Here is a 13000-nt window from a genome sequence, read left to right on the forward strand (position 1 = left end):
AAATACCTTTCCCCACCTAAACACTGACAGAAGTTTTTCTCCTACTCTGAAGAAAGGAAGAACTTCTGAGAGAGGAAGAAAGTGATTCAGCTTCAAGCTATGATTTTTTTTTTTAACCTTTTTGACCTTTTTATTAATAAGTCATGTCAGAAACCACATCAGTTCAACACTTGAGACATCAACTTGACACAGTTTCAGACAAGCAGTCTGGCGTGGTAGCTAAAAACTAAAGATCCAGGCTGATCCACTACAGTCGAGGTTAGGGTGAAAGTAAGCTATAGGGACGATTTCATTATTTTTGTCCCATAATTTAATTATCTTGTTACCACATCTTACTAAGTTGTGGGGACAATATAATTGTCTCATTCCCAAGACTTAATTATCTCATTACGTCGTGTTACTAAGCCATGCGATCTACGCAACTGTCTCTTTCCCACAACCTAATTATGCTATGACTTAATTATCTCATTCCCCACATTACTGAGTTGTGGGGACGACTTCATTATCTCGTCCCCATGACTTAATTGTCTAGTTACCTTGCACTGCTAAGTAGCGGGGAAAACGTAACTGTCTTGTTCCTTCGGCTTAATTATCTCGTTACCTCGTGTTGCTAAATAGTGGGGATGACTTAATTATCTCGTTCTTATGGCTTAATTATGTCATTTATCTCATATTACTAAGTGGTGGGGACAAACTAATTGTCTTGTTCCCATGACTTAATTATCTCGTTACCTCACATTACCAAATAGTGGGGAAGACTTAATTAAGTCATGGGAGTGACACAATTATCTCGTTACCTCACATTACTAAGTAGTGGGGAAGACTTAATTGTCTCATTCCCATGATTTAATTATCTCGTTACCTCACATTGCTGAGTGGGGGCGGCAGACTAATTGTCTCATTTCCATGACTTAATTATCTCGTTACCTCACATTACTAAGTAGTGGGGATGACTTAATTATCTCATTCCCATGACTTAACTATCTTTTTGTCTAGGTCATGGGGATGATTTAACTATCTCAGTCCCACTACCTCGCGTTACTAAGTCGTGCCCACTCATTAGGACCTCGTTATCACATGTTAATGTTATGGCCACTTGTTATTTTTTATTTATTTTATTTATTGATTATTTTTTATTAAGTATGGATGTCTGTAGGTCGCTGCTGGAATCCGAGTTATCTTCCTCAGCATCTGTTTGTTTGCTCTCCTGAAGCTGAATAATTTATGCAGGTAACAGTTTCACTAAAGAGTAGCAGCTCGTTTGCGTCCTCGGCCATATGGCCCGATGGCCTGGTGTTTCATGTCTCTGGCTAAAATATACCTCCTTATTAAACGGAAGCAGCTTCTCTTCGTCCCATGTGGATGTTTAGTTGTGCTGAGAAAGCGGTCTGGGTTTTTGTAGACAATATGGTGTATCCTGTTTGCAGTTCATTTGCCAGCATATAGTTCATTTTAGACAAACTTTGACTTCAATTATTCACCCCCCCCCGCGCCCCCCCACCCGTAGTTTCTGGTAAATATCAAACTTGAGGCCTTGTTTTTATGGCTGATCTACAAATTTCATGTTAATTCAATGGCGTTTTCTTATTAAATCTAAGACCAGTCGTCTTTATTGATGAGCTAAAAATTTGATCCCTGTTAATTTATTTGAATGTGCCTCATTAAGCTCTTTAATGACTTAAAACTGTCAACCCACATTTACTGTGTTAAGCCTGATTTAAGGCACGGGAAGCTTAAACAGGCTCAAGCTCTCAAAGCAGTTTCCTGTAAGCAGGAAACTGCTCTCAGACAACTTTAGCAAAAAAAAAGAAAAAAAAAAGAAAAGAAATCAAGCAGAGCTGGAGAAGGGGTAATAAGAGGCTGTTACCAATAGTGAAAATCCATCACAAATGGAAGAAAAATAGATACAAAGACATGAGCAAAGAGTGGAAGAAACATAAAAACATGAAACATAAAATAAAAATAGAGAGAGAGAGAGCACAATAATAATAATAATAAAAAAAACGAGAATTTTCTTTCCTCCAGTAAAATGTTCTGTTTTGTCTTCTAATAAAGTGTTCTCCTTTCTGTTCTCCAAAAAAGGTTCTCCAACAAAAAGCTCTCTGTTCTCCAATAAAATGTTCTCAGTTCTGGTCTCCAAAAAATGTTCTCCAATAAAATGTCCTCTTTTCTGTTCTCAAATAAAATGTTCTTCATTCTGTTCTCCAGTAAAATGGTCTCCGTTTTGTCCTCCAGTAAAATGTTCTGTTTTGTCTTCTAATAAAGTGTTCTCCTTTCTGTTCTCCAAAAAAAAGGTTCTCCAACAAAAAGCTCTCTGTTCTCCAATAAAATGTTCTCTTTTCTGTTCTTCAGTAAAATGTTCTCTGTTCTGTTCTTCAGTAAAATGTTCTCTGTTCTGTTCTTCAGTAAAATGTTCTCCCTTCTGTTCTTCAGTAAAATGTTCTCCCTTCTGTTCTTCAGTAAAATGTTCTCCCTTCTGTTCTTCAGTAAAATGTTCTTCATTCTGTTCTCCAGTAAAATGATCTCCGTTTTGTCCTCCAGTAAAATGTTCTGTTTTGTCTTCTAATAAAGTGTTCTCCTTTCTGTTCTCCAAAAAAAAGGTTCTCCAACAAAAAGCTCTCTGTTCTTCAGTAAAATGTTCTCCCTTCTGTTCTTCAGTAAAATGTTCTCCCTTCTGTTCTTTAGTAAAATGTCCCTTCTTTTTGCTGTGTAGGTGAAGTGGAAAGGGAAGGACCTGTTTGAGCTGGTTTGCAGGACACTGGGACTCCGGGAGACCTGGTTCTTTGGTCTGCAGTACAACGTCAAAGACACGGTGGCGTGGCTGAAGATGGATAAGAAGGCACTAATCATTGAATTAATAATCAGAGAACACATGGTCTAGAGCAGGGGTGTGAAACGAACAGTCTGCTGGCCAGGATCATGTTGTAATTTGGTGCTGGTAAATGGTTTCTGTTTGAGTCTGTGTGATTCTTTTTGGCAGGTTTTAGACCAGGATGTTCCTAAAGAGGAGCCCATCGTGTTGAACTTCCTGGCGAAGTTTTACCCCGAAAACGTAGAGGAGGAGCTTGTCCAGGACATCACCCAGCACCTCTTCTTTCTGCAGGTGAGTACAGCACCAAACCACTGCAGTGAGAATGACAGAGCGAGAATATCACAGCCTCGGCAATAAACACAAGTTCAAACTGAAAGGTTTAAATCACCAATTACATCACACCAGTTACACACCAAAAAAAAAAAAAAAAAAAAAGAAGTTTGTTGACAAATATCTGAAGGTAGAGACGCTGTTTGTAGAGACATTTGTTGCTTTGTGCTGTTAGGGTTTAATGAAACTATGCTTGTTTAGTGTCTAGTGTCTAGTCATTTACTGTTTAATCGCTGTTAATATTTTTAACGTAATCATTCATTCATTCATTCATTCATTCATTCGTTCATCTTCAGTAAGCACTTTATCCTGGTCAGGGTTGTAGTGGATCCAGAGCCTATCCCAGGAACACGAGGTGTGAACTGGGAATACAAGCTAAAGGCAAGAGTCCAATGCTTAATACAATCCTTAATTAATACTAGCTGATCTTAGTGAAAGACTCCAGATATAATCAGATTTCATGGAAGTTTTTGTTCTGGATATTCCTTCAGTCTCTTGGAACCTCGATCTCACAGAGTTTCTCGTGAATGAATGACTTCAGATCAGAGCATTCATGGTGGAGGAGAGTTTAGCTCGGTTTGTCAGTTTAATAAGTTGTTGAGTCAGGTGTTGAACATGGCTACGAGTGGATTCTGAGTAGAGTAACATGTGATGGGAAAAGGTGTCTGTAAAGTTTACCCAGAATGGTTAAAGCAGGCAGAAACGCCTTGTTGATGAGACAAGTCAGAGGAGAATGGCTAGACAGGAAGGCAACGGTAACTCAAATAACTACTCTTTATAACCCTGGTGAACAGAAAAGCGTCTCAGAACGCATAACACCGCCAGCCTTGAGGTGGATGGGCTACAACAGCAGAAGACCACATCAGGTTCCATTCCTGACAGCCAAGAAGAGGAATCTGACGCTATAGACGGCACCGACTCACCAAAGATGGACGGTTGAAGATTGGAAGAAGCTCAGGAGACATTTTCCAATGTCCAGCTCTGCGATGTGGCTGAACCTGTGCCCACTATAGTGTGAGATTCTTGTTTTTTGCTGACAGGAATGGAACCTGATGTGGTCCTCTGCTGTTGTAGCTCTTAAGCTTTAAGGTTTGATGTGTTGTGCAGTCTGAGATGCTTTTCTGCTCACCACGGATGTAATGAGTGAAAAGGAACAAACATTTATTTTCACAAATGTCATAGTGCTTGTCTTATGTAATTCCAAGTGAGCAGGTTCATATTTATAGCTACACCTTAAAAAGCAGAAAAGTGAATTGACCCCTTGTCTTCTTGGCTACACTTTGCTTATCCTTATAGACACAGGAATACATTTGATAAAAGGAATAGTTCACGTAAAGCCCTCAAAAATGCATCACTAACCTCATTTCCGAGTGTGTTTCTATTTTTGTGTACAACTGCTGTTGCGAGTACCCGAGGTCCGAGATCCTCATTCGGATGCTTAATGGATTTTCTGAAGTTGCTACTCTGCAGAAAGACCACTTCATATCTCCTCTTCTGAGAAGCAAACAGCCCGCACGCCTTTGTCGACCCACTTTAATAAATATAGCACGCTGGATTAGTTGCGATACATTTCAAGCACACGGCCATAATAACGATTCCGGTTTGCATTATAGCAGTGCAGCGACCATCAACTCTTCAGGCTCGTTTGCTTCTTTTTTTTTATTTTAATCTCATCTGGAGTGACAGATTTTCCCTTTGTTTGCTCTCACAGCTGAAATCTCTCAGGCTTTAAGGCTAACTTTACGATCCGGCAGCTCATGTTCGTCCTCTTTTCTTCTCTCACCTGTCTAAGCGCCTGTGTCTTCTTGTGAAGACGCGTGCCCTCTGCGGTTCTGATAACCTCAGCAAAGTGCAGGGCTGGCTCCAAGAGACTTTTAGAGATGAAAGGAAAAAGATGTGCGTCGTTTTTATCATCAAGTCCTCAGAGACTTTAAATGCGTTAGGACACTGAAGATATGAAGCTGCTCTCTGATGTAACCAGTCTTTCTATAAATCACAAACGCTCATCAGTTTTAAAAACCTTTAAATAAATCAGGGGTTTTCAATTTTTTGCAGTGAGGGAACCCTTTAACTATAAAAGACATTTCACAGAAAATCAATCAGACTGATGATTATAGGAGGAATAAAACACTTCAGGACGTGCTGTTATAGGGAAATAATCACACTTTCCCACTGTTGATTATTTTCCTATAACGATACAGCCCATCATGTTTCATTCCCTACATAATGAACTCGATATATCATATCTGAAAGCCACCATTGTGTATGTACGTATCAGGTTAGGACCAGAACTCCAGCACTCCAGCTCAGTTCTCCAGTCTGTGAAGAAACTTTACGCTGCTTATCTGCTCTGTTACATTCGAGGTTAAAATGAATTGCCAGGTTCAGGATGGTAATGTGTTCAGAAATAAGAGTGACGGAATGAATTCCAGAGTGATGCTAACGCTAATGAATGGTGGGAAGGGCTTTATGATTAGGAGAGTGTGTGTGCCGCCGTGACCCGTGGCCTGCTCTCGTTTACAGGCAGGTGATGATGATTTGGTTAGAACCCTTTCTCGTGGATTCTCTCATCAGAAATGGCCACTTAGCGAGAGTGTCGTTATGCTAGTTAACTCACTAATTTTATCTTTGGTAACGTTTTAAAGCCTGGTGCAACATGATTTTTGACGTAGAAAATTAACATACTAAATAAGCATGTAGCAATGGTAGAATTGAGAAATTCATGCCTGTGGCTTGTTTATTTGTTTTATAATTTGTAAAAATTATAGTTTTATAATTGGTGTATAGTTAAAAGCGAGAAAACCCTATTATCAGCCCGATCATATCAGTACAGGGGCGTGTCAGAAAGCGAAGCAATGATTGACAGTACCGTCTCCCTGGCAACGTGAACAACTCATCGATGGTGCATATACAATAAATATACATTTATTTATAGCAGCACAAATGCAGTACGCTTGCGTTTTGTATGTTTTTGATTGCTGCTCTTCCACTTGTAGCTAATTTAAAGAGCTACACTGTTCAAAACAGCATCGTACTGCAACACGTACCCAGTCAGATTCACTAGTCTGGATGGCCAGCTCTGATTGGTCCATAGATAGACCCAATGTCACCTTCACTCAAATAGTTTCACCTAGTGAACTGGCCAAGAAAATGCACAAAGAAAGTGAGAAATCCCCATCGGTATACTCAAACTTGCAGCAGAAGCTCACGCTCCAGCTGGTGGAAATGAGCGTCTGTGGTAAATGGCTTAAATAATTTCTCCTTTGCTGGCCCAGAGATTCTGCCTCTAATAACAAAAAAACGGCTTGTTGATGTGAAACAGTTCCAGCCAGGACCAGCAGCTGCCTCTCATGCGGCGGTGTTTGGAGCTACAGCTTGCTCATTATGGCAAAGCTGTATGTAGTATTTCACAAAACTTTGGCACATAAAAACTTGGACTCGTTCACTACACAGATTTCGGAGACTTTTGATTTGTCTGTAGATGTTTAGAGTTGTTTCTTGACTGTTGATTGGTTCACTGATTTACACATTCGTTTATTCGTTTATTAATTAATAGGGGTGGCGAGGAAAATGTGATTCGAATCGGAAGATAGGTCCAACAGTCTACGACGTGGCCGGAAGCCAAGATCTGGTTTGAATCGAAAATGAAAACCGCAAAACAAAACAAAACAAAACAAAAAAACCCCAAAACTGATACCACCATCCAAAATTAATGCACACTCCCTGGTTTATGCATATGTGTGAGAGAAGGAAAGCTTACATTTTTTTTCAGAGCTCAAAGGAAATTGTTTAAAGGGTGTTCTCGTTGCTGATAGACAGGGTGGTGGGATTAAATAACGATACATCGTACTTTATCACAGTTTATCGTAACATTTAATGTTTTGGAATGTCCACAGAGCAAGTTAGCTCCTGTTATCACTTACATTATAGCAGCTATAAACCGTCGCTCCCTCACCAGCTTCTCCTTAGTTTCACTCTCTTTGAAGAAAATGCAGCTTGTAATGTTACTAAGAAACCAGAAAGGGAAAAGCCTTCTGTTTTGAAGGAAAAGCCTTCTGTTTTGAAGACTTTCCTGTGGAAGAAAACTTAAATTTAACTCAACCGAATCATATTGGATCAGGTCTGAATTGAATCTTATTAGATGGGGTCTGAATGGAATCGTATAAGATCAGGTCTGATTTGAATCATATAGGATCGTACAGCGCTTTTATCAATAGACATTGTCTCAGAGCAGCTTTACAGAAATGCGGCTGTAGATTTAGATTTAGAGGTGCATGTTCAGTATGAGCACATGGTGAATTTATTTTCCTTTTTTCTAATCAGCTGCTGTGTTTTTTGTAATTGCTACAGGTGAAGAAGATGATTCTGGAAGAGGAGGTGTACTGTCCCCCTGAAGCATCAGTGCTGCTCGCGTCATACGCTGTCCAAGCTAAGGTCGGTGTTTTTTTTCTCTCTCTCTTTCTCTCTCTGTCTATAATCACTCTCTCTCTGTCTCTGTCTCTGTCTGTCTATTTTCGCTCTCTCTATCTCTGTCTGTCTGTCTGTCTGTCTGTCTGTGTGTGTCTCTCTCTCTCTCTTTGTCTCTGTCTGTCTTTCTTGCTCTCTCTGCCTCTCTCATTGTCTCTCTCTCTGTCTGTCCCTCTGTGTCTCACAGCTGTCTCTCTGTGTCTCAGTCTTCTCTCTTTCTATCTCTCTGTCTCACTCTCTTTTTCTCAGACTGCAGTCCATAGTATCTCTATCCTGGTAAAGTACCAGTGTCTGCTTCTAATCACGCCTGTGGTATCTGTAAAAGTAGGTGCCATTGATTATTCTGCTGAATTTGCTCCGGGTTAATGCTACATTCCTGTCCACAAGTAGAAATAGATTCACACCAAATCTGTTTAGGCAGCTAGTGTGGTCTGATGAGTTGAAAAATGATTTATGATGAAATACGGTGCAGTACAAATGACGGGCGCAATGAAAAAAAAATGCCATATTCCAGTTCCATCTGGTGATTGCATTAGAGTGATCAGTGCTCTGTTTCTAGCTCCACCCATATTCTCTTGTTTGGTTCTTGTGGTACTCTGGGTGACCAAAGGGTGACCAAATGAAGAATGGGTACGTTACAGTACAGATCACATGGCAATGGAAATAACCAAATAAATGGGGTCATAGATTTGCCACCGTACCCCGCTGTCTGGTGGTGGAATGCTATCACACAGACATCAGCGCCTGCTGACGTCTTTCCCCGGTTCCCATCACTCCTCTCCCGCATCCGCTCTGGACATGAACGACTTTTTCCTCACCAGGTGACTGGCTGATTGACAGCTGAAGGGCTTTTGGTGCGATTTATCTCGGAGCTGCGGCCGAGTGTGATGCGCGTTACCTTGGTGCCAATTTGCAGCTTTTTCTCTCCCAAAGAAGTGGTGTTGCTTAAGCCTTCAATCAGGCGACCTCTGCAACCATGTCTCTCTCTTTTTCCTCTTATCACTACCTCATTCTGAGTCTCATTCCTGTCTGCAAAACCTACACGGCTCTTTGGAACCGCACCATTGCTTGCTGTTTTAAATTTCCCTTAAAGCAATTTGTGGACTTGGGGGAACGGAAAGGTTGTTAGAAAGGTTGAAGAAAAGAAAAGAAGTATGGCGTGCAAGTTTTACTGTCTGCTATTTCTAAGATGCGATGAGCTCTCTGAGACCGAGCTTTAATTTATTAGCAGGAAGGATTGTAGCTGCTGATTTATCAGAGCAGGTGCAGGGGGTTGACAGGCAGCAGGCCTTCTCGTTCATTTACCCATTTGGAGAGAAGTAAACAGCCTGGACACGACAGTCCATCTAGGTGATAGTGGGCTAATGGTGGGCAGAGAGGATTGAGACAGCATGCGAGGAACGACAGAGAGGCGGATGGAGGGCAGACAGCAGATAGAGGCTGAGAAATAAGAGAGGAGGACGGAGATAAAGGGAAGATGTCTATATTCCACAAGCTCAGAGCTGTCCTGTCTAGCGTTATCTTCAGCTCTGCGCTTTGAGTTTGGGTTTGAAATGAAATAATGACTGTATTTTCAAATGACTAATTTGAGCAGCAGTCACTCTTTTTTCAAATTTCAGAACAACAGTAATCTCAACCGCAATAATCACAAATGAGTATTGTTCAATATTACAATTTCAATAGTTATAAAAAAAGAAAAAAAAGATTTTGTAAGTAAATTCACTGTTAAGTAAATTAAATTCAAAGTTAAAAGTTGCTTTCAAGTACATTTTAATAGTTACCAGAAAGATTCTGTAAGTTAATTCCCTGGTATCATAGTTATCAATTTCTAGTTACTAAAAAAGATTCCATAAATATATTCCCAGATAACATGAGGTCCTGCAGTTACCAAGTAAATTTCAATAGTTACAAAAAAAAAGATTCTTTAAGTAAGATCCCAGCTAGCATTAAATGTTTTCACAGTTATCAAGTAAATTTCTAGTTACTGAAAAAGTTTCCTTGAGTATATTCATGTTTGGCATCTAAGGTACAATTATGACTTTTTTTTTTTTTTTTTTTTTTTTTTTTTTTTTTAAAAAGATTACATACATAAATTCCCTGTTTCCAGTAATGAAAAGCTTCAAAAGGTACTTAAAAGATTCTGTAAGTAAATTCCCTGGTATCACACTTATCAATTTCTAGTTACTAATAAAAGATTACATGAATAATTCCTAGATAACATGAGGTGCTGCAGTTATCAAGTAAATTTCAATAGGTACAAAAAAAAAAGATTCCTTAAGTAAGATCCCAGTTAGCATTAAAGGTTTTCATATTTATCAAGTAAATTTCTAGTTACTGAAAAAGTTTCCTTGAGTATATTCATGGGTGACATTTAAAGTACAATATTAACTTAAAAAAAAAAAAAAGAAGATTTCATGTGTAAATTCCCTGTTTCCAGTAATCAAGTAAATTTCAAAAGTTACTAAAAAGATTCTGTAAGTAGATTTCCTGGTATCATAGTTATGAATTTCTACTTGCTAGTTTCTAGTTGAAAAAGATTCCATAAATATATTCCCAGATGACATGTGAGGTCCCTCAATTATCAAGTAAATTTCAATAAATAGAAGAAAAGATTCCTTAAGTAAGATCCCAGTTATTATTAAAAGTTTTCACAGTTCCCAAGTAAATTTCTAGCTACTGAAAAAGTTTCCTTTAGTATATTCATGGGTGACATCTAAGGTACTTTTAAAAAATAAAAATAAAAAATTAAAAAAAAAAAAAACATAAATTCCCTGTTTCCAGTTTTAAAAGTTATTAAAAAGATTCTGGAAGTTCGTTCCCAGGGATCACAGTTATCAATTTCTAGTTACTGAGAAAGATTCTATAAATATATTCCCAAATGACATGTGAGGTCCCTCAATTATCAAGTAAATTTCAATAGATAGAAGAAAAGATTCCTTAAGTAAGATCCTAGTTAGCTTTAAAATGTTTCACAGTTATCAAGTAACTTTCTAGTTTCCTTGAGTATATTCAAGGTAAGATCTAAGGTAGAATATTTACTTACTTAAAAAAAAAAATCTGTACGTAAGTTTCCTGTTTCCAGTTTTAAAGGTTTCCACAGTAATCAAATAAATTTCAAAAGTTACTAAAAAAAGATTCTGGAAGTTCGTTCCCAGGGATCACAGTTATAAATTTCTAGTTACTGAAAATGATTTCAGCAGTAGTTACAGAAAAAGTTTCCGTAAGTAAATTCCCAGTTATCATTAAATGTTTCCACAGTTATCATGTAAATTGTTAGCTAGTGGAAAAGTTCCCATAAGTCAGATAGGTCCATAAATAAATTCCCAATTATCATTAAAAAGTTTTACAATATTGTTACAATGCTATTTAATTAAATTTGACAAATTAAACTGTAAACTTTAAACAAAATGGTTATGGCTTCGACAGAGGCTAGCAGGGCAAATGTCCAGAATTTGAGCTGCATCGTGATGATTTTTTTTTCACTTCACGGCTCCTTTAGAGCTAGATAGAGGGAGAATGAACATGGCGCTACTTTATTTATCAAGTTGAACTTCACCTCCCCACACTTTCTAAGCTTCATTCTGCTGTTTCTAAAGCGTTTTATATTAAATGTGCAGCGTGCTGCCTGAAGGAGTGGATTTGACACCAGTAATGAAGATGGAGGAAGGCAATTTGGCTTCTACTCTGCCAACTTGTCCGTCACTGATTTTAGCGAGCTCATTCAATTTGCTCTTGCTGTGATCTGTCATGAAAGTCTAATCGAATCGAAAGGTTACAACGCGGCAGTTTTAATTAAATTTGTCATTTTTTACAGTGCTGCTGAGAGAAAGAGAGAAGATAACTAATACGAGGAAAATGAGAATATGTGCAGCTCCAGAATGTTGAATTCCTTATGATTAACTGATTAATTACTTTCCTTTGTTTCCTTGTTGCATCTTCAGTACGGAGATTACGACCCCAGTGTCCACAAACCAGGCTTCCTGGCCCAAGAAGAGCTTCTGCCAAAGAGGGTAAGTGACTTATTCTCTGATTAATTATATCTCTTTTTTTTTTTCCTGTGGTTAAACAGAGAAAAAAAGTTATTTACATATCTGAAGAAAATAAAATCACGTTAGAAGATTTAAGGCGAGACACTGCAGGAGAATAGGGTCATTTATTTTTAAACAATAGATATTACAGTCAGTCTTTGCTAGGTGATTACTCATATTCTAAGTATTTTTCATATTTGAAGCTTTTCAAAAACCGATTGATTGATGCATCTAATTAAATATGTATAAATTTGCATACTTAGTAAAGCCAAAAGTCTAGACTTTTAATGTTGTTTGAATTAAAATATCTATTTCACTGTGAAGAAGACAGAAAAATGTGAAAAAAAAAGAAAATAACAGACCAATTTTTAAAATTAATTGTATTATTATTATTACTTCTACTACTACTACTACTACTAATTATTATTATTATTATTATTATTATTATTATTATAATTTCTGTATTGTTTAATTGAGAACAAACATGCACTGTTTATAAAAACATAATTTTTTCAGTCTAAAATCTAACATTAATCCAACAGTTATCAACTTTTTCAGAAAATCTTCTGTAATATTCTTCTAAATACGGATAGAAAAGAACATGTAAAAAATGTTATAAATGTAGATCATCTCATCAAACTGAGATTTTTAATTCAAAATTTTGAACGAAATAGTTTTAAAAATACAAATGCTATTATTATTATTATTATTAATAATAATAATAATAATAATAATAATTAGAGTATTAGAATTAGAATATTTATATTTTATCACTTTCCATTAAATTTCATTAATATTTATTTATTTATTTATTTATTTGTTATTTGTTTATTTATTTGTAATAAAAGAGTAGTCTGAGCTGGGGCTGTGTGGGTAAGTGGGTTCTGTGTGAGTTCTCTCGCTGAGCTCTGGGCTCTGTGGTGTGCAGGTAATTAATCTCTACCAGATGACTGCTGAAATGTGGGAGGAGAGAATCACACTCTGCTACGCTGAGCACCGAGGCAGGACCAGGTAACACACGCGCACACACACACACACACACACACACACACTTCTTTGACTTGGACACGGCTCAGAAATTGTCTTCAGTGTCTCAAGAAGTTAAGAAAAAGTGTTTTGATGTCTTGGAGCTTTTTCGCACACCTCATTCTGACACACTGCAAACTGGTGCAGTGTTTAGGTTTTAATGCCACACACACACACACACACACACAGCTTACTTGGCTTCAGATCAAAAGAAAGGCAAGAAGCAAGCTAATGACTTTTTAAACTATGCCGACGTGTTCTCGTGTTCTCTGACCTAAAAATCACGTTTCTAAGTTTCTAAATTTCTACTATAATACGGAACACGCATTAAAGTATT

At 37.7% G+C, this 13000-nt stretch overlaps 1 protein-coding gene across 2 annotated transcripts in view; it reads left to right on the top strand.

The window, feature by feature from the left end:
- Positions 1-13000, top strand: part of nf2a (NF2, moesin-ezrin-radixin like (MERLIN) tumor suppressor a) — a 46114-nt gene that overhangs the window by 6644 nt on the left and 26470 nt on the right. For both annotated transcript variants that reach the window (XM_053229069.1, XM_053229070.1), the window contains 5 exons: positions 2714-2839; positions 2981-3103; positions 7493-7576; positions 11551-11619; positions 12566-12648. In XM_053229069.1, the coding sequence (XP_053085044.1) occupies positions 2714-2839; positions 2981-3103; positions 7493-7576; positions 11551-11619; positions 12566-12648 (485 nt within the window). The remainder of the gene's footprint in view (positions 1-2713; positions 2840-2980; positions 3104-7492; positions 7577-11550; positions 11620-12565; positions 12649-13000) is intronic.

The sequence above is a fragment of the Pangasianodon hypophthalmus genome, chromosome 24 (genome assembly GCF_027358585.1).
Source record: "Pangasianodon hypophthalmus isolate fPanHyp1 chromosome 24, fPanHyp1.pri, whole genome shotgun sequence".
Lineage (NCBI taxonomy): Eukaryota > Metazoa > Chordata > Actinopteri > Siluriformes > Pangasiidae > Pangasianodon > Pangasianodon hypophthalmus.